The sequence below is a fragment of the Alosa sapidissima genome, chromosome 9 (genome assembly GCF_018492685.1).
Source record: "Alosa sapidissima isolate fAloSap1 chromosome 9, fAloSap1.pri, whole genome shotgun sequence".
In the NCBI taxonomy this organism is placed as follows: domain Eukaryota; kingdom Metazoa; phylum Chordata; class Actinopteri; order Clupeiformes; family Clupeidae; genus Alosa; species Alosa sapidissima.
The window spans coordinates 6167948-6195792 of record NC_055965.1 but is presented as its reverse complement, the minus strand read 5'-3'; the positions used below and the strand labels follow the sequence as shown (position 1 = coordinate 6195792).

Below are 27845 nucleotides of genomic sequence, written 5' to 3'. Positions count from 1 at the left end.
AACTGAAAGGAGAATTCTGGTGTGATATTGACTTAGTGTGTTGAAACATGATGCCGAGTGTGAACGTATGCCTCATAGCTCATTTCGGCTTGTCCCCTGCACTCCGAAATCTGGCGCTAGCTAGCCGATGCTACCAACAGCTTTTTCAATGGGGGTGCCTCGGCATCGGTCTAGCCATGCAAATAAATCACTGTTTTACACCATTTACGAGGCTCAAAGTATCTCCACACTTCATTGGTAAACCCAATTCTGTGGAAATGCATGGATTCTAGTTGCTGCTACTGGAAGCAACTGGAATACATGCATTTCCACGGAATTATTTTTGGAATCTGATCCCTTATCATACCTGTTCATTCGTACTCGTTGCTCGACTTATCGTGACTAAATTCAAGATGGCTGCGAACGGTAAACTTTCTTAAGGTACTGTCTGTATAAATCGTCTTGTAAATAAACTACCAGTGCTTTTTCCAAGTTCTCAATGTCTCGTTTTAAATGTCAGGGCCCTCGGAAGTCTACCAATGAAGTGGGGAGATATTTTGAGCCTCGTAAATGCTGTGAAACAGTGATTTATTTGCATGGCTAGGCCGATGCCGAGGCAACCCCATTGAAAAAGCTGTTGGTAGCATCGGCTAACTAGTGCCAGATTTCGGAGTGCAGGGGACAAGCCGAGATGAGCTATGAGACATATGTTCACATTCTGCATCATGTTTCAACACACTTTAGGTCAATATCATACCGGAATTCCCCTTTAAGTCTGTGGTGGTAAGTCATTTAGAATTTGGCCCTATAAATTTGTGGCCCGATTAAGTTTTAAGAGATGTTTAAAGGGATATTCCACCATTTGAGGAATTACTCATTTTCCACCTCCTATTTCCACCTCCTATGCTAGGCTGGAGCTAAAAGTGGTATCGCCAGTCTCAGAGAACGGCTGGATGAACTGGAGAAAGGTAAAAATCAATTGTTTAACTCAAGGAGAGGTGGAAAATGAGTGTAATTCTCCAAATGGTGGAATATCCCTTTAAGAAGACAGTATTTTTCATGTATTGTGTTAATTTAGGTTAGACTACTGTGTTGTTTTTTATTTGGTACAGGCTACTGAGATACTTAAAGTTTGTATATTTTAGTTTCAGGCCTTTTAAAAAAGATTTTTATAAAATGTTCAAGGAGAAAAAAGGAAGATGTAGGTTGTTGCTACAGCTAAATTGTGCCAATTTTGTTGTTTTTACAAGAATAATAAATAATTCAAAGCCGTATTTGTACCTGATGCAGTTGTAAATGTCATTATTTTAGAATAGAGCCTATTTTTATTCAAACTTGTGTATATGAGTAATATTTACTTGCTAAATTGAAGGCAATCGGTTTCCATGGTTTCACCAAGTAAGATTAACTTGCTGTTCAAGTAACTGTTACTACATATTCCAGATATGAGGAATTGGTTGATTAGTTACCTGAACTTCAGAACATGAGTTTTATGAATGAAAACTAAAGTACACTTCACTTGCAATACCTAGGTAGGTTAAAGAGGAATTTGCTGTAGTGTTAATACACTACACTAAGGAATTGCTTGTAAGCTCAGTTTTAGAATCCCAGTCCACTTTAGTCTGATTTTTCAAGGCAATCGGTTTCCATGGTTTTTTTAAGTAAGGTTTACTTATTGGATTTTACAGTGTACCTGTGTGAAGAAAAACAAAAACCACAGATACTCCAAACCTTTTATCTGGTTTCACGGGTTCCTATCTGTGACCTGCAGCTGAGGCGATAGTAAACTCTACTAGGCACGTGTGTCCCACGTGAGTCTGGGTTTGGGGGAGCTCCATTGCCCCAATTAGAGGTAAAAGATGACACAGAATCGACATAAAGAGAGTGTAGGGGGGCAGTGATGTGTGTGTGTGTGTGATGGGGGGTGTCCAGGTGTTACATAAAGACACAGGTAAGTTACATAATCCTGACTTTGATGGCAGGGGAAGCGGCCCTAGCAGGCTGTGTGTGCTTTGTCCAGACTGCGTGTAATGAGGCCAGCCACGCATTGTTTTCGCCCGCAAACATTGACCGACGGGATGCCCAGGAGAATCTGCAAACGTGTGCAACCAGCCGTTGTCGTGACCGCCCCCAGCCCCCCCACCCCCGAGAGGAGTTGAGGGAATATGGATCAAGCATCACAGCTGTTTGATTCCATACATGCTATCAGTGGAGACTTAAAAATAGCACCTGGCCAATCGTCTGTATGGCTCAGTGGGCTCATCACTGCACACTCAGAGGGCTATAAATTAAATTGATAGCGCAGAACCACAAACACAGCATGCATTCAGGCCAGTGTTTTCCACATTCAATATCTACAGGCACCACCAATATAATCCATGTCCTCTCTCACTGCACAGTTGGTGGTGAGTAAAACTGAGTGTGCAATGTTGAAACAAACAAGAAGCATCACTTAAAGTAAAACAGACCAGTAAGCCTGGGAAGAAGAATGTCCTTTATAAGAGTTAATATAGGCCGTGTTCGACTGTGGGATAATCGGTGGTCAAGTGTGCAAATGCTGATAAATGGGCTTTTCTGAGGAATTGACTGTGTAGTTGGAGTCTCTCCTGTTCCACTACACTGCAAACATATACGATGAGTCTGCAGACACATTAGTTTCACTCAGCAGATGCACTTCTGAGACACGTCTTTAAATTAATCACTCTACAACCTTTGGCCTAATGTAGTTTTTTTTTTTAACATCACTGCTAAGGGAAAAGACATTAAAGCAAGGCAATATGTGATAAATGGTCAGGTTAAGTTTGTCTAGGAGAGCTTTTATGACCTAAATTACTTCGGAGAACGAGAGAGAGAAAGCAAGTTTTTAAACCAAAGGCTCGGAACTTAATCTTTGTAGCAGAATAATTCATTGTACCTTTGAGCAAAGTGGGCTGAAATTGCTTTGCTGTACCCTTGCAACCTCACCTCATCTCTGGGTGGGCAAACACATAGATTAAGGACATGTATCATCCTGGAATAAGACAGATCTTTAGTCAGATTTAGTTGCTCTTTCTGCTATGTCTAACTTTGTCCCCTGGTCACCTGCTTTTATTTGCTGGCTAGCAGAGAAAGACTTTGCTTCCTGAATGGTTTGGAAAGAATGCTATGGACAATGGGACTAATGGACAGATCAAAACAAATGGAAGCTTTTAGCACAACTTCTACCCTCTCTGGCTCATTTGCCATGTCACCTGTCCACCCTCCAGGGTTTGTCACAGTTACTAAACCATAAAACATAAAAATAAACAGAATCATATAAGATTAATGTGAGGCATCTAAGTACTGACCCAGTAAGGCAAATGAACACATAGGATGCCTTGGTGTCACCATTTCATTGTGTTCCCAAGAGCCTTTGCAAGAACACTGAGATAATCACACAGCTTAAGCTTCTTATAGAGGATTATGCTTAGAGATCAGTAGAATTTGGAGCGGAATTGTATCTTTGTTATACTTTGAGATGAACCATGCTTTGTTCCCACCATGAGTGTGTTAGGTATTGAGCATTCACAAATTATCAGTGGTTTCATGACACCTGATCTAAACTTCAAAGACTGTGGCACAACATATTCAGCATGTTTCATTTCAAGACCATCCTGAAGTCTTAAATAAATATCACAGTCATCTTCCTTTAACATTGATGTTGCAATACTAAATACGTCTGAATGGCTTACTCTCAGTACATGTTACCTGTATAACACAATCACGTTGAAACTACATGAATATTGCATGTAGGACTAAGCCTGATCAATTTCATTGGACTTACACTTCTGCACTCTCACCCTCTGGTAGTACTGTTTGTTGTACTGCAGTAGTGTTATTGTTACCTAAGGTCTCCTACAGCTTGAATGTTATTCCTTATTGTCTGAAACTGCTTTCTTTAAGCTTGTCTGTAGTTTTTGCTGTTTGGACGATTCTGTTTGCACAACCACCGGACTCTGTAGATATACTGTATCATCCAGGGTCTTTGTCTGCTTGGCGCAAAGAAGCATTTTGGGGAAGCAGAAGAGACAGCTAGTGTGTGATTTATTCAACCCGCTCAACCTGACCGCTCAGAGATCCATACTGACACACAGCGGAGAGAAGCAACGGTAGGAGGCGGAGGACAATGAGATGCATGGAGAGAGATATATCGAATGATTTCTTCCAGATAACACAGACGCCCACCTGCACTCATGAAAATGCATTGGCATCTCAGACACACATCAGGGCTACCGCAGTCAGATCCATTGCTGACGGCTGACTTTTGACTTCTCTCTTTTAATAGTTAAATTCTTAATGCAATGCTGTATCCGTGGCAAAAAACAAACAATAAAGTTGTTTAACTGAACTTTACTTTGCCCACCTCACTACTTGTGCTGAGTTTGGGACTGGGCCTTTATCTACATCTTTCTACATTGGCTCTCTTATTAGTCTGTCCAATGAGTGAACTTTGATAAGGATCCAGGGACGAGGACGTCTGAAATTAGCATTTTTAAGAGACATTCTGCTAATGTGTTCATGATGACATGACACTTCATTCCATCTCTCATTTAGTTATGATTAGGCAAACGAGGACAATTTGCAATTAGCACACACGCACACCCACCCACACAGACACCTACAGACACACACAAACATTAGTTTGACAGTCTCCTCATGTAGAGTGGGGGAAGCATTGTGTAAGTAGTGGCATTGTTTTATTGACTGTCATTTGTCTGAACTGTGTCAGTTTACAATATTCAACATTTTGCTCAAACATAACACAGTAAAAGTTCAAATATCCTTCACCATTTCTCAGGCCAATATCCTGCTATTTTGCCGTTAGTAGCATCCCACTGTGTATATTCTCCATTGGCATAATTGCCTCTGCCTCCACTTTAATTGTTCATAAAGTCACATGAAGTCATAACTCTTCATGACTTCATGTTTGCCCTGTGGTGCCATAAGTGCGGTTGTTAGGAGAGTGCACATCAAGAGGCTAGTAGGTAAAAGAGATTGAAGGTGGATTATCACGCAATTTGTCCCTGATAATACCAATAAAATATATAAGAGGTGACTTCAGGATGCTGGCCTTCTAGAGTTGTAAAAGAAAAAGCCATTTTTCAGACTGGCCAATAAAAATAAATTATTACGACGGGCAAGAAAAGACAGTCGACAGAGGAAGACTTCAAAAACAGTTGACAAAGGAAGTCGACAAAGACAGTCGACAGAGGAAGACTTCAAAAAACGAAGGTTACCTCTTTGACCGGAGAATTGTGATAAGCTTTGTATAAACAAAAACATGACCGTGATCAAAAGCAGAGCTCCAAACTATGCAAGAAGCATGCTGGGAAGAAGATGGATGATTGATGGACGATAGCAACATTTGATACACTTTCAGAAGTTTGGGGCCACTTAGACATTTCCATTCCATCATTGAGAGAATACCAGCTGTCTGCTTCTTCCCTGCATGTTTCTTCCATTATGAAGATGCATAGATGCTTGTCTGGATGTTTGGACATGTAAACATGCCAGGCCAGCATGGATGCTGTGTTCCGTCAAGCCTCCTTCATGCTGAGATGAACTGGCGCTGGCGTGTAGACCAAATAATTGTTTTGTTTTTCAGATGCTTTCATTTGAAGGAGGCTATGATCAACACATGTATGAATGAATGTATGAAAGTACTATTGTATGAAAATCTATGGTCTGGGTTGTGTGAATTGGGTCAAATTACAGCAGCTCAAAGTAGTTATTTCACCTCGAAATAACAACATCTAACTCACTTCACAGCTGAGAGAGTGAAGGGCCTCTCCAGCTGTCCTAAAGACTTTCTGTTCTGGCACTGTAGAAAACATAATAGCACGGAGCATCACATCCTGGTCTGGAAACAGTTGTGAGCAGGACTGTAAAGCCCTCCAGAGAGGGCTTCCATGCTGCGGAGTGATGCTGCAGATCAGCCCTCCCATCCCTATACAACACATCTACAACAGGAGACACTGGAGCAGAGCAACCATCCTGGATCAAGATCATCAGAGACTCATCCCATCCTGGATCAAGATCATCAGACTCATCCCATCCTGGATCAAGATCATCAGAGACTCATCCCATCCTGGATCAAGATCATCAGACTCATCCCATCCTGGATCAAGATCATCAGACTCCTGGCAATCCTGGCAACAGTCTGTTTCAGCTGCTTCAATCTAATCAGGCAAACGATTCAGGAGCATCAAGCACCAAAACAGAGAGACTCAGGAGGAGTTTCTACCCTCAAGCCGTAAGACACGCAAGCCACACATCTTTTCTTTGCACAGTCCAGCACACCTTTGCACTTTAAGCTCTGTAGCTTGCTTCCTAGTTGTCTACCTGTACTCAGGCCACTGTCCAAATCGTGTTTATTATGCATCAATCTTACAGTAACAGACCCAGATAGCGGTTTCACATTTATACTTCTATGCACAGCTTTTTGTACAGTCTTTTTAAAAAAAAATCTGTTCTTTTGTATTGCATTTAATTTATCTTGCATTTTAAATGTTTATCTTCCACTGCATGTTGTAAGTGTATATGCATGTGACAAGTGACGGATTTTGAATAAGTATTGTTGAACTTTGCTACACTGACTTAAAGGAGAATTCCGGTGATTTTTTGTGTAAAAAATAGATCTTTGTTTCTCAATGTCACCGTCTACATACGAGTACTGTTGTGCAAACACATTGCAGGCATCAAAATGGTGATCCGTGGCCTGTGGCCCTGATTTACAATTGGAGCACAAAATTAATTAGATCCGTTTGTGTTGTCTCGTTCAGACAACATTGATTTTACATATATCCGTTTACGTAATGTCCATAATATTGACTCTCTACATAATGTGGGCACTTTCTCAGCGGGCCGCGCCCCCGGTTGCCTCAGAGCTCGTGGAGAGTCCACCACAGTGGCCCATCTGTTGCAAAACATGAGCCTTTTATGTGTACACAGAGAGTGGAGGACAGGGAGGTGTGTGTGTGTGTGTGTGTGTGTGAATGAGATGGTGACCTGCTAATTGATGGAGCAGAATGTGGCCCTCATTTCTCTGGCACACATACACACACACACACACACACACACACACACACACACACACACACACACACAGCGGGCGCTTTTCTATGGCTCACCATAGCAACTGTGCAGTGATTCCGCTGAGCTTTCCTCCGCACCGCACCGCCACACAGCCGTCCTGCCTGAACCTGTGATCCTGTCAACTGAGCCTCTAGAGGTGTGTGTGCGTGTGTGTGTGTGTGTGTGTGTGTGATCCTGTCAGCTGAGCCTCTAGAGATGTGTGTGCGTGTGTGTGTGTGTGTGTGTGTGTGTGTGTGTGTGTGTGTGTGTGTGTGATCCTGTCAGTTGAGCCTCTAGAGGATGCCTCGCTCACTCGCCCTGATGGAGCAATGCAACTAGGAGAGTACACACAGTGGAAATGCATCATTTATGCACAAAGTCCCTGTGTTATGATTATTTAAAAAAGTTTTTAGTTTTGCTTTGGTTTGGTTTGATGTACAACTGAGAAAACATGCATATGCACACACAAATACACACACACACACACATACACACACACAGACACACTACACACACACACACACATACACACACACACACACACACACACACACACACACACAAATAATACACAAACACACAACACACACATAAACACACCCACACACACATAAAAACACACACACACACACACACACACACACACACAAATACACACACTAAAATTGTCAGACTCACAGACACACATTGGCACCCACACAAACCGTCACACTACTAGCACATGCATGCATACTATGTGCATAGACCTTTAATGACACAAACTCAGACACACACTTACTGTACACTCACACACACCCAGAGGGTAACATACTCCCATGTGCACAGCTCCTCCAAATCCCTGACTTACCATCTCATTTCCTGCCTGTGTGTGTGTGTGTGTGTGTGTGTGTGTGTGTGTGTGTGTGTGTGTGTGTATGTTGTAGGTAACCCTGTTGTGAGGTGAGCTTGTGTGTGTGTGTGTGTGTGTGTGTGTGTGTGTGTGTGTGTGTTTATGTGTGTGTGTGTGTGTGTTTATGTGTGTGTGTGTGTGTGTGTTGTAGGGTAACCCTGTTGTGAGGTGAGCTTGTGTGTGTGTGTGTGTGTGTGTGTGTGTGTGTGTGTGTGTGTGTGTTTATGTGTGTGTGTGTGTGTTGTAGGGTAACCCTGTTGTGAGGTGAGCTTGTGTGTGTGTGTGTGTGTGTTTATGTGTGTGTGTGTGTGTGTTGTAGGGTAACCCTGTTGTGAGGTGAGCTTGTGCTAAAGACAGTGCGCTGCTCTTCTTCAGGTCAGCTCTGAGCCCGTCAGAAGCAGAGCGTATGAGACAGGCAGCCTTAGCCCACTGTCACCCGGGCGACACAACAAATACAATGACTGGACGTTCTCCTGGACAGCTTGTCTACATACAGAATAGAGATTCTCTAAGGATGTTATACTTTTTCATCCAAAAAAGTTTTTTTTATTTGCCATTGCCAGCATTATAGCACAGATACTGGCTTCCCATACTATGCACAAACTATGCACTAAACACCTATGGCCAAAAGCTGATTCATTATAGCCAACGCTGCAAGCAGGCAGTGGTCATATAGTGTTTGTCAGAGTTTTTCTTCTTCTATCTTTTTCCACTATTTCTGATATAATATCTAATATATCATATATCTAGACTTCAGAACAGAAAGTGGTGCATGTCAGTCTGCATTTTCTTTGGTGCTAGCGCCCCCTGGAGTTGGTCTTTGGTTAAAGCATTTTTGGGTAATGGCTTAAAAACATTTTATGGAAAGCTGTGGCTTCTTGGAGGCATTATCTCATTAGAATTCAGCTGAGGAGTGGCATCAACAAGTGAATTATGTTCAAAGCAAAACTCTCTTGATAAATGTAGAGATTTTTCATCTTCCCCTCATCCAATTTTGTTCTCCTCACTCTCTTTTTCACTTTTCTCCTCTAATTCCTCTCATTCCACAAAGCACCATAATAAACATATATTGGGTTAAATTATTCATTTGATCATTCATCAGTCTAAAATGCATGAATGGAAATTACAAGGAAAATAACCACAATTTGATCATCTAGAAGTACATAGCACACTGACTGGAAATATCAGAAACATGTGTTTCACAAGACATGTATGCCCCCTAGTGCTGTAAAGAGTTACACACCAAGGATATGAAACTAAAACATCAATATTCACATTGTGATATGAAAGTGATATGGAAAAAACGCATATAATTTAATAAATATTTATTGATAAATATGTTGCATATCATAGTATTTACATGTAAAAATAAAAATGTATGCACAAATTTGTAAACAACAGAAAACTTATGATGATTAACTGGTGTGATTCACTGTAAATAGATTCATCATTTATATGATATGATGCCTGCAGTTTTGTGCTGATGTTTTGTTGTGCCTTCCAGTCTTGATCCCCACCCACTGGGTGAGAAAAATGAATTCAAACAAAACACAAAAGTCCACAATGCCTTTTTTGGTGCTATCTGGGACTGGGAGTAATTTCCTTACTGAGAACACTAATACTTCTGGCTTGCTTGAACATATCAATCCTGTTCAAGCTTTCTGAAGTTGGTTATTTTACTTTACCTTAATCTTGATGGACAGTATACTAGTGTTTTAATTGCTTGTATTGATTGATTGATTAATACGTATTTAATCCTTTTTCATATTGCTTTCTTACAGCAGCCACACACACACACACACACACACACACGCGCGCGCACACACACACGCGCGCGCCTACTGAGTGTACATTGATACAGAGCACCGATATTGTAAAATAAGTTAGTCTGCTGAGATGTACATGAATAATAAATAGAAAGTTTAAAAATAAAAATGATGTACATTATATATAAATAGTACATGCAGGTACTGCACATTATCGCACATTGAACAGTCTGATAGAAGCTGGCAGGAAGGACTTCCTTCAGTGTTCAGTCCTACAACTAGGAACAGGATCGGCCTGCGGCTGAAGGTGCTCTGTTGGAACACTCCCAGGGCATGTGGTGGGTGAATTTGGCAAGTTTTTTAGAGCATTTTCCCCTCCGCCACCTGTTGAATTGTGTCCTGTTTAGAGCCAACTCGCCTTGTTGAGGCGACGGCTATTATAAACCAAAACAAGTCTACAGAATACACAAACCATAGGATTGTTGTGTTCTATGCACTCCCAAGTAGGTGGTGAAAATGCATTAATGATACAGTCAGTGTACCCTGTAGCCTCACTTTGGTTTACAAAATGGCCGGCCTTCTTGATTACCTTCATTTTTAAATGGTAACACTAGGATCAGTGTCATACCACACAAAAGACACTGGCAAGAAGGCTCAGCAACACTTCATACTTCATCCAGACACTGAAGAAAGTTTCCCTGAGTCATCAGCCTCTTGTACAGGCCTACAGAGGCCTGATGGAGAGTGTCCTCACCAGAGGCATCACACTGTGTGGTATGGCAAGGTTACAGAGGATCACTAAACATAGCTCCCCTCCATAGACACCTTGTTCATACAGCGGACTCGCACAGAGAGGGCCAAACAGTCTTAAAGCAGCACTAAAGAAGATTTGCTCTCAGGGTCCCAATACAGTTGAAAAATGCATTAATAAACAAACTAAATATGCATCTAAATATAAACATAACTCTGATACAATATAAAGGAAATGCACCTGTGGTGTAATTAAGAGAATAAAGCTGCATTCTCACACCTCTTGGAGTAATTTTGCCCACAGACCGACAGTGAGATCTAGTATTTACACGTCCCAATGTAGGGTGAACGCAGCGGCCAAAACAGTTCCGATTGTCCCATAACTGTTCGCCCTGGAGCTCTCTGGAGGCGTCATCTCTTCACGCGTCCTTGTGCTGCTGAGGTATCTCCCAGAGCTCGGGCTCCACAGGGAGCAGTTCAGAGTGGAGTGGGGTCGGTGGAGAAGCGTGCTGGCTATCTCATAGGTGCCGTCCTCGTCCCGTACGCTGGGGTGGGCCACTGAGGAGTCGGTCAGGTTCTTGGACCCCTGGAACCAGTGGATGTGGGCCTCTGGGTAGACGCCTCTGGCGCGGCACGTCGAGTTTCCATCACGGCTGTGGACATGGAGACTGTGGTGGCACTCTGACAGGTACAGAGGTGGAGGAGTGAAGGAGGAGGAGAGGAGGTGGAGGAGTTACACTCACCAGAGAGCGGACAAGCGTTTCATTGAATTCAAATCAATTTCAATTACATATTAATTTCTTTTTAATTGAGCCCCAGAACAATTAACTTTGACGTCTCAAGTTGCTCTACAGAAACTAGTTTAAGCATCAGTATCCTTTTCTATTGATTAACATCTGACATGCAAGATTCACCATGCTTTGTTTTTTTTAATGACTCTATTTTGGTTCCATGGAAACACCTCAATGTATTTAATGTATGCATTTTATACCGACCTTGTAATTTCAAGTGTGTGAATGCACTCTTTATTCCTAAATTGGAGCGCAGCTTGCAGAGATACTGCCCCTGGTGGATTGGTTTTGTGTGACGAATGGTCAGGACCAGTTGTTGGCCTTTGAAGACACAGTTCACTCCGTTATGGGTGCTGAGGTGCCCATCCTTTAGCTCACACAGAGCTGTCTTATTGGGAGCAGACCAGGCAAACAGGAAGATGGTGGGCTCATCCTGGGAGGTGATGTTGCAGGACAAGGAGGTGTGCTGATCGCAGTGGGGGCTCACTGACTCTGTACTTCTGAGTGTCATTATCTCTGTAATAACAACTGTTAAAAACAAATATGTTAAAGCAAGAGACCAGTTGCTAGAATTAGTTAGTGTCCAGACACTGCAGGTAAATGTACAACAAAGCTATCTAACTGAACGTCACTGTTACATACTCTCATGCAAGTCAGTAAATTGGACCATCATTGTATGTTGACTTCAGCATGTAAAATGCAACTAAATGAGAGTAAACTCAAGTGTGAGACAAAAACATGTTTCACAGGCTATTTCCAAAATGGTCCTGGACCACATGGCTTCTATTGTTTATAACTTTCTAGACATTTAGAGACTCACTAGTCAAAGGTTCTGGTTTATTAGTTTAAAAATTATATATTTATTGGGAAACAAATATGTTGCTCTTATAGATCGTATAAACACATACTTATTCTGACAAATTCATCTAACGTGGAAAAGAATTCTGAGAAAGGTGACTTACCATTCTCCGATCTTGCTAAAGCAAACATAAGAACCCAGAGCAGGGAGGTACACTTTTGGATGGTCTCCATCTGCAAAATCCATATGAACAGGTTCAGATGAATAACACACACACACACACAAACTCACAATCAGACAATTGATCAAGTTTAGTTATCTAGAACTCTCACGTTCATAGCCGAAAAGCACACAGCCACCATTCCTTGTTTACCACTCTACAGGTGGCACCACCCTTTCTCTTATCTCCCCTGGAGACCGGAGCACCTAGAGTTTGTTTTCTAAGGGGGCTTTATCAGGCTGCTATAAGGAAGTGTGTGAGTCATATAATCACTGAAAATGTCCTGTTCACTATCATTAGTAATCATTCTATGTCTTTTAATTAAAGAGGGGCAGCCGTGGCTTACTGGTTAGCGCTTTGGACTTGTAACCGGAGGGTTGCCGGTTCAAAAACCCCGACCAGTAGGAACGGCTGAAGTGCTCTTCAGCCAGGCACCTAACCCCTCACTGCTCCCCGAGCAGCACTGTTGTTGCAGGCAGCTCACTGCGTCGGGATTAGTGTGTGCTTCTGTTCACTGTGTGCTGAGTGTGTTTCACTAATTCACGGATTGGGATAAATGCAGAGACCAAATTTCCCTCACGGGATCAAAAGAGTATATATACTTAATTATTACTTTTAAAACACTTTTAAACTATTGCCCTTTTATGCTTGTATTAGCTATTACTCTTTGCTTTTGTTCATGTAAAGGACATTGAATGACCTATGAAATGTATGAAATGCGCTATATAAATAAACTTGACTTGACTAGGTGGTTCATAATTAGCGGACATGCTACTGATATCCTCGATTTCTCGAGGCACACAAACATACACATTTTTGAAAAAGGTTACAGGTTACACTGAGTGTGCTGTTGGAGTAAATCACAGCAAGTACTGAGGCTTTTCCCATTACAGCCAATCCATCCTGAGACCACAACATGCCATATCATTGCAAGGCAAACCTTTAAAACATTACACTGAAAACTTAATGTCAACATCACCAGCATGTTTCTGATCAGAGTGTTTCTTTTTTCTACAGAAAGAATTGGTTCAAAACTGTGCTGAAACAATAGCACATTGGGTCACAGCCAGACTGTTTGTGTTGGCTGGAATTCAGAAAGAGCCACAGATAAGAGTGTTCTAGGTCTATAGCAACCTTGACGAGACTGAAATACTGACTCCCGAAACACAGAAAACAAAACATCATTACTCATGGGCTCTCTCTGAATATTTAACACTCTGTAAAGCACCATGAGACATGTGTAATGTTTTGGTGCTCTATAAGTGAAATGAAATTTAAAAATGTAAAAAACAAAATATATCTATATAAAAAATGGATGTTGTTTTTCAATACGTCAGCAGTCGTGCAAGGACATTAGGTTAAATCACGAGCTGTCAATACTCCCCATTACAATCCATTGATCCGGTTCGTCTGGCTATTTTGCTGTGGGGCGAACAATCATGACTAATGAATAAATAATAATGAGTGAATGAATAAAATACAACACAACACACCAGCTACTAAACTAACTAAACTAGTTTCAGCTATTATCTCAGCAACAACAACATCAGCGCATGTGGTGCGAGATCCGCTGTGGTAATTGGTGGTGGTAGTGGTAGGCTAGTTCGGCTCACGTCTGAAAATGAAGTTAAGTAAGTAAGTGTTTATTGTCTCTCCCAAGAGAGAAATTTGCTTTGGCAACCAGAAAGCATCGGCAACACATACATAAAAAAGAGGTCATACAAGCTACAACAAGACATAGACCATTTTACATAGACTCACTATACATAGAAAATGAAACACATGGCATTACCTCAGCACACACACACACACACACACACACACACCACCCCCTCCTCCTCCCACACACAGACACAAACACATGCAGCTCATCCAATAAATAGTATAAAACCACGTTGAAACCAGTTATTGCCCTATTCACCATTAAGAAGCCTAATTGATAGCGGTACCAGGGAGAACTTAAGTCTATTTAGCCTACATGATGGTATTCGGTATCTTCTTCCCAGAGGCATCAGCATACTCTGTGTTTAGGACATGGGTTGGGTCTGTGGCTATCTTCAACCCTTGTTTCCTAACTGTGTCCTCAAAAATATCATTTAAGGAGGATGGGGGCTGAATCCCCATTATTTTCCCTGCCCTCTTAACAAGGTTCTGAAGTTGTGCCTTAGATTTTACGGTCAGGTTACAGAACCATGTTGTTATGCCATAGCGTATTATGGATTCAATAGTAGCTCTGTAGATCAACAACATTATGTATTATTCTACGCCAGCGTTTCTCAAACTGTGGGTCGCGGAGACATGCCAGGTGGGGTGCGAACTGACGTGAAAAACAGGAGTTTTATTTTATTTGAATAGGCAGGTAGCACCCGATGCGCAATGGACGCACGGTGTTATTCATAGGGAAGCGCTCGTGTCAAGGCAGCTTAGTTAGTCCCGACCTACATGATATTTTGAACGTTGTTGAGAATGCCCCCTTGATCAAAGTGGGGAATGAAGGAAAACGTTTGAGAACCACTGCTTTAAGGAGTGACTCAGAAAGTCACGCAGACAACTGTCTCACTCTCAAGACACTAACTTATAGCTGTCTCACTCACAGGGTACTTAGCTACACAATAACATAATGGGAATTTGTTGTCTAGCTCATTGGTTCCTTATACCTTATATAGGCCTAGCTTAGGAAAGCTAACAGCTTTCTATAAGGATCTAGTTTGTTAACTACCAAAGTCACGAGTTGGGTCGCGATAGTCTGTCATTTTTAAAAAGTGGGTCCCCAGAAAAAAATAATTGAATCTGAAACTGAATTAGTGCCCTATCTGCCCCCTTTGGAATTATATATCGAGCCTATTATAAGGTCCAGTGCGTTATGTCCTGGGATTCGCACGTGCTCAAAAAGAAAAAAAAACATTTTTTTTTATAGATGGTTATATGAGGCCCAATATGAGAGTGAATTCTGATGATCATTGATAGTTGTTTTGGGACGTTAAGCCTTTTCCATAGGCGTCAGTGAAGGAGATTGAAGAAAAACATGCTGTCACGTCAGGTAACCGTTCATAGGCCTAATATGACTTCATGCTAAATTTTCTTAGTGATTATGAGGAACAATATGAGAGACATTTGGTGATCACTGATCGTTGTTTTAGGACATTAAGCCACGTTAAGCTTTTTGCTTAGGCTACAATAGGCGTTAATGAAGAATAAACGCTCAATGTCATCTTTGGCCAGGTCCGAGGCCCATCAGACGCAAAGCCAAATTTTGCTTTTTCCATGAATACAAAAGTTAGGTGACCCTCCCCCATAGACTAAAAAAAAGTTAGGTGACCCTCCCCTCAACAAAGAGCTCCGTCGCTCGAGCACCACGTGTGCCAGCTTACAGTCCCGGCTAAATTTACATTAATTTAAAATCAAACATCGCAGTTGATGTTAAATTCAACATCTCTCATAATGTGATTGGCTATGTTGCTGTCAATCCCCTACTCCATATCCTAACCACCAATGAGAGCGTCTCTCGTATGAACATTCCTGACACTTCCCACCTGAAGAATTAACGCAAGGCCCGAATGTTTCAAATGTATATAGCCCTGAATATCATTTTAAAAGTAGTCTGACAACGCTTACTGTTTTGTGACACAGCTAAACACTGGTACCTCATAGCACGTCTATAACATAGCCTATTAATGTGATGAGGTGGTCGCAACTCGCAAAAGTAAAGCAGATAGAACTCACGCAAATCTAGCCTACAACACACTACAATGCTATAGTGGAATACTCATGTTGCTGTATCAGCAGATGAGAAGGACCTGAGAGTGCCACTGACGACGTGACTGCCTCATAGGCTCACAGGTTGGTGAAGGAGAAAGCTACATCTAGCTGAGCCCAGTGACTATGCTTTTGTGAGAAGGCACACCATTCATAGGCCTAAGAATATCCCTGGCAGACCTTTATATGATACCATACACGCCTTTTACACCACTGTAGGATATGGCAAAGTTTGAGAACCACTGCCTCCACTTACTGTCGGCAAATGCGGCTTCTGGATGGATAGGTTATATCTCGTTTTTTTAACGGCGTGACGTCAACACGAAATATAATTTCTGTTTACAAAAACAAAGCAAAGTGTTTTTCCTTTTAGTTTGGGTTAATGCAATTAACCTACTGAGTTACGTAAACTGTTCAGGAGTCAAACGACGGATCATGCGTGATTTAGGCGTAGGCCTAGTGTAGGTGACTGCACAAAAATTGTGCCTTTGCTTAAGAGCATTTAAGAAATGTCCTCGGGGGTGACGCCCATGGACTCCCGCAAACTGTATTGGCGTTTTGTGTGTTGGCCGCTGTTGATTTCCTAAAGTGTTGAAGTGCATACATTACTTCTCAAAAACCGTATGGCAACAATACACATGGGCCTTGGTATCGGGCATTTAATTGTTTGAGCACACACCGACGGAAACATAAATCGGCGCCTATGGACATGACCCTCCCCTATTTTCCTCCGGTGGTCCTTTCCATAAATACCGAACGGTCCCTTATTGGAGAAATCCTCCCTAACGCGCAGACTGTGCTGCTCCCGTGCATTCCTCAGCCTCACCCGTGGCTCCTTTTGCACTGATTTAAATTCAGTAACATTGTTGTTTTCGACGTATACACTGTTTAATTTCAGGCGTAATATAGACCTTGTTATTCGAGTATAATTTAATTTAAAGTTAATGTAAAGCCACTGGAAAGACTGGACACAATGTCATGCTTTAGTCATAAAAACGCACAATACCTTTTATATGAGCTTATCTGCTCCACTATTCTCGGATTCGTGAAACGTTTGGTGAAATGTCGACACCACCGTGCTAGTCTGGGAGTAGCATTGTGCACGCGTGCAGTCCTCTTTATAAGACATAGTGTCATCGTAGTGTCATCTTCGTCACACGCCAACTGACCGTCGGAAATTTTGGGAATTCTCTGGTTTTGTTCGAGGTTCCTTACAGTACAGTCATTAGTCTAGTTGCAGCGATATCCCTGGTAGTACAGTCAGAGACTTTCTAATGAGGAGACACAGCACTCAAAAAATCCTCCATAGAAATGCATGGGGTTAGTTTGTAACGCATATCACACCCCATCTGCGGCAAAACGTTGACATTTGCATACACTGAGCCAATCATTTGGTGTGTTGTGAAAACATTAAGCTAATTATGTGGTGTGTTGTGGAGACATGTGCCAATCATGTGTTGTGATCTCGCCGCTGGAGCAAGATTGGTGTAGTGAAGCCTTGTGCACGCGCATTTCTGCCGAAACGGATGCCCGATGAGTGCCCAAAAAGCGTTGCAATATGGCTGCCTAGTGGAGGGGCTTGCCTAAAAAGACTTTGGTACAGTACAGCATGATTTCCGCGAAGCGCACCGTCCATCGGACAGTTTATACTAGTAACAGGGGGAAAAAAAGCTTTGTAGACGGACCAAAATGAATTTTGCACCAGATGTGGAGAGCAGCAGTGAAGTAGGAACATCACAGAGTGAACCAGCACGTGTTATGCTAAGGTTTTGTGGAAATAAATGGACAGATAAATATGATATAACCATCAACATATTTAAGTCAATCTTGCTGTGAACAAAAGCATGATTGTCACACATGATTATGACATCACACCATGACCTGTGTAATTTGACTGAGGGGCCTCATTCATATATCAGGGGTGAATAACATAGCCCATGGTATATCATTGAGGGCCCCAATTAAGACATATCACATAACATGTGTGAGATACCCCGTATCTCAGTCCTCCTACATGATAAATTCAGACAGATCAGGATCAAGAATCAAGATTTTGGAATTTGGCATCCTTTCTTTTCCATTGTAAGATAGGGGTGCTAGATCAGCACTTTATAGGGTGTTGCATTATGTTTACGACACTAGAAGGGCACTCATTAAGACATATTCTTTAAACTTATAGTTTTATAGCACTACAGACAGCTCCACAGTCACCAACAATAGCTAAACCTGAGTAGTGGACCTAATTGTGAACCCAAAATCTCCACACGCAGCGCTGTCCATGGTCCTGAAACGTATAACTCAGACATCACTGCAGGACTTGAGGGATTAATGTCTCTCTCACATCTGTTATCAATCAAATATGTCGGTTCCCATTTGAGATTTGCAAGGGTCTGCACGCTCAGAGACCTGGGCCGAAGACGGGGTCTATGCCAAACACTATCTCTTTGTTGCTTTTTTAAAATCCTTTGATGGATTAAAATCTGTCACCTCAAATTCAAATTTATTTATCACATACAATTATACAAAGTGTATGCAGTGAAATGCTTTGTCCACTGACTCCATGTGCAATGTGTGTATCAATAAGGAAACAAACAGAAAAGAAGAGAAGTAGAAAGAAATGTCCACAGTGCATGAGATGTTTTCAGCATGTGCTTGTGCTCCAGCTACAGTCCTCATTCAGAATCCGGAGAGCTGGGCATAAAAACGTTTCCGCATTCTCTCAGTGTTGGCTTTCAGCCAGCGGTAACGTTTCCGAGAGTGGGGGACAGAGAAGAGACAGTTGTTGGGGTGATTGGGATGTCTGATGATTTTCTTTAGTCTGAACTGACATCTCCTGATGTAAGATTCCTGAAGGTTGGGTAGTGCACACCTGGAGGTACGTTCAGCTGATCTCACTACTCTCTTTGGGGCTTTACGGGTTTACGGTTGGATATTTCTGTGAACTCTCATCAGTATTTACACATGTCCCAATGTAGGGTGAACGCCGCCGCTGCCAAAACAGTCCTGATTGTTCCGGTGCTTCCATAACTGTTCGCCCTGGAGCTCTCGGAGGCGTCATCTCTTCACGCGTCCTTGTGCTGCTGAGGTATCTCCCAGAGCTCGGGCTCCACAGGGAGCAGTTCAGAGTGGAGTGGGGCCGGTGGAGAAGTGTGCTGGCTATCTCATAGGTGCCGTCCTCGTCCCGTACGCTGGGGTGGGCCACTGAGGAGTTGGTCAGGTTCTTGGACCCCTGGAACCAGTGGATGTGGGCCTCTGGGTAGACGCCTCTGGCGCGGCACGTCGAGTTTCCATCACGGCTGTGGACATGGAGACTGTGGTGGCACTCTGACAGGTACAGAGGTGGAGGAGTTACACTCACCAGATGGGGCAACAGTTAATTGAATTTAAAGCTCACCACGATCAGTGACCTCCCCTACTGATTAAAAACAACATGTGCAACAAACTTTTTTCTTATATGACACCATTTTGGTTAATATCTTTGAGTGGTACTTTGGTAATGCTCAAATGTATGCATTTGATACCAACCTTGTAAATTCAGGTGAGAGTAGGATTTCGTTGCTCCTACATTCGAGCGCACCTTACAACGGTACTTCCCTTCATGGATTGGTTGTGTGTGAGGAATGGTCAAGACCAGTTGTTGGGGTTTATAGACACAGTCCACTCCGCTTGTCTGATGACACTACCATTCCTGGCTAGCTCACACAGAGCCGCCCCATTGGGCCCCATCCAGGCAAACAGACTACAGAGTATCGTCCAGACACTGTACAGGGGATGTGTATGTAAACTATCTAACTAAACTCCACTGTTATGCAAATAAGTGAATTAGACTGTCATTGTATACATTGTCATTGACTGTAAAATACACACAAATGACTGTCAAGTAGATGCTCAGGGTTCGTCAACTTGAAAAAGGAGTTTGACTAATCGACATGGAGAATAAAACTGGATTCCACTCAGTTGTATCCTTTTCCTCTTTTTTTCTTTTTATTTAGATTTCAGCAGCTTATTTCCACAGTTTGCATTTTCCATGGACAGCAGTGAATTGATGGCAAGGATTAGTTTCAATTAGGAATTGGTTGTTAGGCTACTAGAAATTGATTGTCACTAGGAAGAAAACTGGCTGCCTCTCCAGTCTTTGTAGATTTAGTCAGTTCTGCACGATATTTCCACGAATGTTCGCAGTTGTTAGTCTTCCAGCAAACTTTTACCGTGGCCTTTTTAGCTTCTTTTCCTGTGTAGAGTTCGATTAGGCACTTGTGATTTCAGTGCTGCGTCGCATATGTGACGCCATGCGGTTTAAACAAGCAGGGTCATAATCTATCGGTTCACCCGTTTTCTCTGCCCTTTGGATGCCCTTATTTGCTAGTGAATTATCAACACCTCTTTATTTGATTTTTCTGTGCAATTTATCTTCCCTTAAACCCAAACATTTTCTAAAACTGTAGTTTGACTTCAAAAGTGATCTGCTCCAACTCAACATGCACTTCTGTCCAGTTCGTCCTACTTTTGACTTATCTAACAACTTATATCTGTGCCATACTGAAATGGTAATAAAAGTCTCAGATCAAATCTTCACTCATAATCCATATATATTACTGCCTCATGAGGAATGAGGATAATTACCGGAAATCTTAGTCACTTCAACAATCAATTTCTTAACTCAAGGGGTGGGGGGGGGGGGGGGGGGGTGGAAAATGAGTGTAATTCCCCAAATGGTGGAATATCCCTTTATGCCATTAAGCCATTTGCATTCCAAAATGGTCCAAGATAATGAGATGAGATGACCCTGTCTAATGGACATTTTTCATTCGATAGCCTACATGGCCAGCACTTTAGCTTTCATACTCACTAGAGTCGGATATGCACCTTATGACCTATGATGATTAAGTAAGGGATAGTAGACAACGTGGTTTGATGTGAGAACCAGACGAGTCTGAGAGCACACTCATGGAATGGTCTCCAAAATTTTTTTTTTTTTTTCTGTTACGAGCTTTTATACGATGACAGACAGCAGAGCACCACCGCAGCATTTTTCTATACAACTGATGGCTGCGCTGATGGCATCAGTATTAAAAGATGCAGACATGTTTTTTTAATGAATAAACAACTGCGTTCTTAAAGTAAAATGTATTTGGAGTACTACTGAAAGGATTTGGTAGGTTAAGAGTTTAATGTACCAAAGTTTAATTTCACCGGTGAAGTACAGAAGTATAGACCAACAATTAAGGCTAGGTAATGTGGCCTTCTGACACATACTTAACATGGAAAAGAATTCTAGGACTAAGAAAAGACAGGCTACTCACCATTCCCCAGTTTTGCTATAGCAAACAGGAGAAGAGCACAGAACACTAGGGCACATCTGTGGATGGTCCTCATCTGTGAAGTTGAACCCACTTCTGAATCCACCGAGTGAACTATTGAATGCACTGAATAAACGCACACACACACACACGCCACTCTCTCTCTCTCTCTCTCTCTCTCTCTCTCTCTCTCTCTCACACACTCACATAGGTTTGAATATAGTCTGACAAACTAAAGCAAATTAAAAAATCTACCCTATAGGACAAATTAGTTAGGTTAATTAAAGCTACTAAGAAAGAAAATAGAAAAGACAAAAAGCATGCCTCTCTCAATTGAGTTCATTACAAAAAGTGGGGCAAACTTCGGCATATAGGGCCAATCTGTCAGTGTTGCTTCCTACAAATGACTGAATAGCATACACACTGGGCACAAAGTCCATAACAAGGAACTCGCCGTCTTGTCCTGTGTTGCATGCACCATGTCAACCCAGGTCTCTCAACTTCTGTCTCTCTTTAAGAGACCCAATGTCCTTTTTAATATCCCTTTTAAAATAAAAATAAATAAATAATCAAAATGAAATTACGTTTCAACCCTGTCACACAAATAATAAGATGGGCACAATATAGATTAACTAGTATGTAGGCTAGTTACTAATCCCCGACCGCACACAATACAAAATGTACATCTAAATCTCTCTTACTTTCATAGCAGGGTATCACGGTCACTGCTCCTTGTCCACACAACCGCGCTGGTCTGGGAGTCACCAGCCACCACTGGAGTAGTGTATCCGTCCTTCATCAATTTGATCTCTTTCGTCAGTCAGAAAGTTAGTGTATCCTCTCGGTTGAGCTTCGGAGGGAGCTTCAGAGGGAGCAGCGGACCACGCCTATGTGCTAGCTGTAGCTGTTGACATTGAACAGAACAAACAAAACGGTCATCTCAAACAGCAACTCACATTTTATAATCAGATCATTCACTCAGCTGGGCTAGCATCTCTCTCTCGCTCTCTCTCTCAAATCAAATCAAATGGTGCTTTATTGGCATGAATGAATAAAGTCATTGTTGCCAAAGCTACAGGTATAACATGTTGATAATCAACTTTACATTAATATTGTTATAAAGATAAAAATTAAATAATGAACGGGAAAACAGGTCAAATAAAAGGATAAATGGTAATGTTACTAGGAGGACAGTAGTAGCTTCATCAGTGCTATACTGTAGAAAAGACAATAGAAAAAAGACTAAAACTTATGCAAATGTTATTATATTACATGTCAATTATATGTCTACACTTACAGATACATCTACATAAATCAATTTAAGTTAAATAGCTGAATTATCAAACAAACTATTTACATGTACACAGAGAGGATAGATCTATCCATGTATCACATGCATAAAAGTTAACATCTTTTCTCTAATTTTATGGCAGGTCAAAATATAATCTGCAGCTAGACAGTGTTTGTTTCCTCTCCCAATAGTATACATGTTTTCATTTGCGGAGATACATTTTCAAATTATTTTATATGTTTTTTGAATTAATCAAAAATGTTTCCCTTATAGGTGCATATTTAATGCAATTAAGAAGGAAATGTTCCTCGTTTTCTACTTCATTTTTGCAGAAACTACAGTTTCTCACATGTCTAGACACCCATGTTTGTCTATGTCTGCCCATTTCTATGTGTAGGCTATGGTCACTAGGGTTGGGCGAATGAAGCCCCACGAGGCTTTGGAAGGTTCTTCCTGATTGTATCGTAAGTGTTTCGAAGTGTCAAAGCATCGAATACAAAACAGTGACATCTGGTGGTTAGCAGACATAAAGGCGGCTCTCATAAGAGATTAAACAATCACAGACGAAGCCACATGCCGACCAAATGGCCCTTCTCTGACAAAACAGTAAAACAGAGCGGAGAGACAACGTGTTCTGTTCCCTTTTGAGTAAAAACTATTAGGCCTACAGTCATTGGAATAAACATTATAGTTTTGATATACTTCCAATGATTCGAATTGAAAATGGAATGTGCTTGGTTTTAAATAATGCTATGTTTCCGTGAAAATCTCAAAATGGCCTTGGGAGGGTGGTAGCGTGTTCATATACCGCCCGAGCGCCCGGGGTTCAAATCCCGCCATGTTCATAATTGCCATGCGTTAGCATTATTTGATATTGCATGCTTCTCTATAGTGGTTCTGTTTAAGACTTCATTTGATGTTTTGTAAAATAACGTAGGCTAATTGCTGCAGATGACCACAGCAGTGTCAGATAACAAAAAACATATAAAGGGCATTGTGAACAGTGGGGGTTGTGAAAACATGGGGCATTGTGTACAGTGGGGATTGTGAAGTGCTTGTGTAGGGCTACAATTTTAGAAGGGTGCTTGTGCAACAAAACATATGTGTTAAGGTTTATCGAACCCGTAACGCTTTAGGGATTTGATACAAGCACCGGTGCCCATGTGTCAAATGTCCCATTTAAACTTTTCAGTGACGTCCGAAGCTTCGTACATCATCAGTCACGTGACCTTACAACTGATACGCGCTCCGATACATTGTGCCGAAGCAGATTGCTTCGCGGAAGTGATACAAGCCTCGGTGTCAGACTTCCCATCCCTAATGGTCACTGATTCTGTATTTTGTCAGTGTTGTTCTTTTTTGTTCTGTCTATGATGTCATTTAAAGCTGCAGTTGGCAAGATTTTTTTGATCATATTTTACTGAAACCGTCACTATGCTCCGACAGAACAACATAAATCAGCCGGTTTTAGAAAAAAACCTGCACTTCTACCTCCACCTATAGACCCTGTTATTTGTTTTGCAAAAATCCACAGCTCCCGGTTCTTCTGGTCCAATCAGAGCAGGGCTGTGTGAGATCTGACTGTCAATCACAGTCTGGTGCAGTCTGGTGCGCACTGACGACCACAAACTGAACTAGAGGGTGCTTGGTGGTAGTGGGGGAGGGCATTAGAGTTGTAAACATTCAAAATTTTGGCCCCCTCAATCTGTCAGACTTGCCAACTGCAGCTTTAAATATGGGGCTATACAGGTATGTATTTTATTATAGAGTAGACATTGCCTTTTATACCACTCTCAATAATTTTTAGTAGCATGCCCTCGTGTCAGATGGAATCAAAGGCCTTTTTAAAATCAACAAAGCGTGCATAGATCTTTCCTTTACTTGTTTTTTGTACATACTGTTCAGTGAATGGAGGTATAGATGTGGTCGGTGGTTCTAAATTCAGGAAGGAAGCCTATCTGACTTTTGCATAAAATGTTCTTATTATCCAAGAAGGTAAGTATTCTTGTTTTCAGTATATTACAGAAAATGTCACCAAGAATGCTCGTGACATAGATCCCACGATAGTTATTCGGGTTCATTTTATCACCATATACAAATTTTATCACCATATACAACTTGTTGTTGTAGTACACTTGTTGTTGTTGTCACTTGTTGTTGTTGGGCTCTCTCTCTCTCTCTCTAGTATGCATCATATGGTTCATGACATTATGCTTAGCTTAAGGAGAATAAATCATTGAAGACGTCCTGGCGACACCCTTGGTTTCAACAAGTTCGAAGTAATGCCAATACCTCCATCCCTCAAAAGTTAGCGATGGCTGCTTCTCGCCATGATTGCTCTTCATACTACCAGCCTCTGTCACGTGGATGTGGATAAGGTTATGCTGTCTTTATTTTACAAATCTTTTATAGAATCTGTTGTCACCTTTTCTTTTATTGCCTGGTACGGAGGCATCAGTCTCAGGGACAAAAAAAGTCTCAGCCACATTTTGAAGGTGGCTGGGAAGTTGATTGGCTGTCCACAGTTGTCCTTCAGGGGCATGCAGAGACCTTTGAAGGGGCAGGGGCTCAAATTTAAAAAAGGGCACATGGAACAAAAGTTTCAGAAAATGTGTTAACTTTATTTAAAACTTAATTTTGATTACAACCCAATAGAGAATACATAGGCTACATGCAAATTATATAAAAATAAAACATCTTCCATCTTATTGATTAAATTCAAATCTAATTTTAATAGCCTAGAAATCTAGACGCACCCTAGCGGCAGCAAATACGTTATTGCCTAGTCTGGCTTGTCAGGCTATAATTTTAATGTTTATCACAGTGAACTACCACCATTAGCAAGCTGGTGTCTTGCAGATTCACGTGCTGTGCGTGTGGCCACTGAGTGAAATGACGCATAATGTAGCCTAGGCCTACTGTAAACAGAGAACAACGTGTGGAATTGGGTTAGTTAAACAACTACAGTAGCCTATGTCGTCGGCTTATAACGATTTAGAAAAGGTTTGCTTACTCTGTTTTATGAACTAGGTCTACTATCCTATGCTACTATAACATAGTAACCTAAACAGAATATGTTATAAACGTTCAGCCTTAGATTTTCGAAGCTGCCAGGTTATTGAAATGGATGGACCATGACATGGTTAAAACGGGTTTGATAGCCTACTTCATTAAACATGAAACAACTTTAAACATTTTATTCTCTATCTCTAAGCTGAATACTATTGCATGTTCAGATAGGCTAACTGCCAAGTGACCTTACCGTGCTCTCAAACGTCTCCTGCAGCACTGTGCCTGCGTGCACCTTCTGAGAGTTCACTGAATGTATGACGTCACGGGGATGTGGCCGCAAGGCATTTCAATTAACACAGAAAATTTATATTTTTGTAAATTTCTAATTTCACAAACATTAATGAGACATTTTAGTGAATATTCACGTTGGAATAGAAAAAGTTTTTAAAAAGTAAAAAACGGGTCTTGTCAAAAGGGCACTTGGACATCAAAGGGGCAAAAGGGCAGGTGCTAGAGCCCCTGTAGCCCCCCTTCTCTGCACGTGCCTGTAATGTCCTTGCTGACCATTTATAGGTCATCCAGAAGGCAAGGTCTATACTGGACTGTAAAAATCATCCCCTTCACTGTTCATTTGAAGCTCGTCCCTCAGGCCGGAGACTAAGAGTCCCATTTTGTCCAATAGGACAAAAAACTCTTTTATTCCTAGTGCAATACGCCTGCTAAATTTGCACAATTTTGCTTTATTGCACATAAACGATTCTGATGAGCATCTGTCAGAAACATAGATTGATAAGACAGTTTCTTTCTTTCTTTCTTAACCTTCTTAACTTATATTAACCCATGTCTTTTACCCCATCTTGTGTCTTTGTGTATCTTGTGCTATTTATGTGTACCTGACTACGAGACCAGTTTCCCTTTCGGACAATAAAGTTAACTGAACTGAACTGAGAAGGCAGTGTCGCTGTCAAATCTGTCCCTTGGAAAAGTAACGTTGTGGCGAATTGAAAAAAAAACTGTTTCATGACCCAATTTTCAATAGTAGCACGTTACACTACCCGAAAAAGTAGTTACGTTACTGTACACAACACTGGACATGTGTAAATACTGATGAGAGTTCACAGAAATCCAACCGTAAACCCCTAAAGAGAGTAGTGAGATCACGTACCTCCAGGTGTGCACTACCCAACCTTCAGGAAACTTACATCAGGAGATGTCAGTTCAGACTAAAGAAAATCAACAGACATCCCAATCACCCCAACAACTGTCTCTTCTCTGTCCCCCACTCTCGGAAACGTTACCGCTGGCTGAAAGCCAACACTGAGAGAATGCGGAAACATTTTTATGCCCAGCTCTCCGGATTCTGAATGAGGACTGTAGCTGGAGCACAAGCACATGCTGAAAACATCTCATGCACTGTGGACATTTCTTTCTACTTCTCTTCTTTTCTGTTTGTTTCCTTATTGATACACACATTGCACATGGAGTCAGTGGACAAAGCATTTCACTGTATATATATATATATATATATACTTTGTATAATTGTATGTGACAAATACATTTGAATTTGAGGTGACAGATATTTTAATCCATCAAAGGATTTGCAAAGCAACAAAGCGATAGTGTTTGACATAGGCCCCGTCTTTGGTCTCCGTCTGCCGTCTTCCAGGTCTCTGAGACCCTTGCAAATCTCAAATTGGAACCAGCATATTTGATTGATAACAGATGTTGAGAGAGCCATTAATCCCTCAGGTCCTGCAGTAATGTCTGAGTTAGCTATACCTTTCAGGACCATGGACAGTGCTGCGTGTGGAGATTTTGGGTTCACAGTTAGGTCCACTACTAAGGTTTAGCTATTGTTGGTGACTGTAGAGCTGTCTGTAGTGCCACTTCAAATTATAAGTTTGAAGAATATATCTTAACGAGTGCCCTTTATGAACTATGGGGGCATAGTATTCACATGGGGTTAGTGATTGTGTGACTCAAACAGGTGGCAGCTGTTAGGTGCCACCTGTTTGCAGGTTAGGATGCCTTGCTCAAGGGCACTTCAGCCGTTCCTACTGGTCGGGGTTCAAACCGGCAACCCTCCGGTTACAAGTCCGAAACGCTAACCAGTAGTTCACGGCTGCCCACTAAGGACAGGTGACAACGACCCAGGGACAACAAAAGGCAATAGGTCACCCCAGGGAGTTCGGGTGGCTGA

General features: G+C 41.7%; 1 protein-coding gene and 2 long non-coding RNA genes across 6 annotated transcripts; 1 reads left to right on the top strand and 2 right to left on the bottom strand.

The window, feature by feature from the left end:
* Positions 1–1530: 1530 nt before the first annotated feature.
* On the top strand, positions 1531–17842 carry LOC121719317. Its single transcript, XR_006034242.1, has 3 exons — positions 1531–1674; positions 3696–3700; positions 17832–17842. It is a non-coding gene; the product is annotated as an uncharacterized LOC121719317 (long non-coding RNA).
* Positions 9318–25934, bottom strand: LOC121719315. Of its 4 annotated transcripts, XM_042104796.1 has the most exons (6): positions 25896–25934; positions 25059–25183; positions 22044–22246; positions 21346–21418; positions 11472–11783; positions 9318–11157 (listed from the first exon to the last, which is right to left on the bottom strand). In XM_042104796.1, the coding sequence occupies exons 3-6, from the start codon at positions 22047–22049 to the stop codon at positions 10802–10804; spliced, it is 747 nt and encodes a 248-aa protein (XP_041960730.1). In that variant the 5' UTR covers positions 22050–22246; positions 25059–25183; positions 25896–25934; the 3' UTR covers positions 9318–10801. The 4 variants fall into 4 exon arrangements, with proteins under 4 accessions (XP_041960730.1, XP_041960731.1, XP_041960729.1 ...); XM_042104797.1 differs by lacking the exon at positions 25059–25183 and having other exon boundaries at positions 25896–25923; XM_042104795.1 differs by lacking the exons at positions 21346–21418; positions 22044–22246; positions 25059–25183; positions 25896–25934 and adding exons at positions 12230–12299; positions 17049–17130 and having other exon boundaries at positions 11472–11795.
* On the bottom strand, positions 18526–21339 carry LOC121719316. Its single transcript, XR_006034241.1, has 2 exons — positions 19568–21339; positions 18526–19366 (listed from the first exon to the last, which is right to left on the bottom strand). It is a non-coding gene; the product is annotated as an uncharacterized LOC121719316 (long non-coding RNA).
* Positions 25935–27845: the final 1911 nt, after the last annotated feature.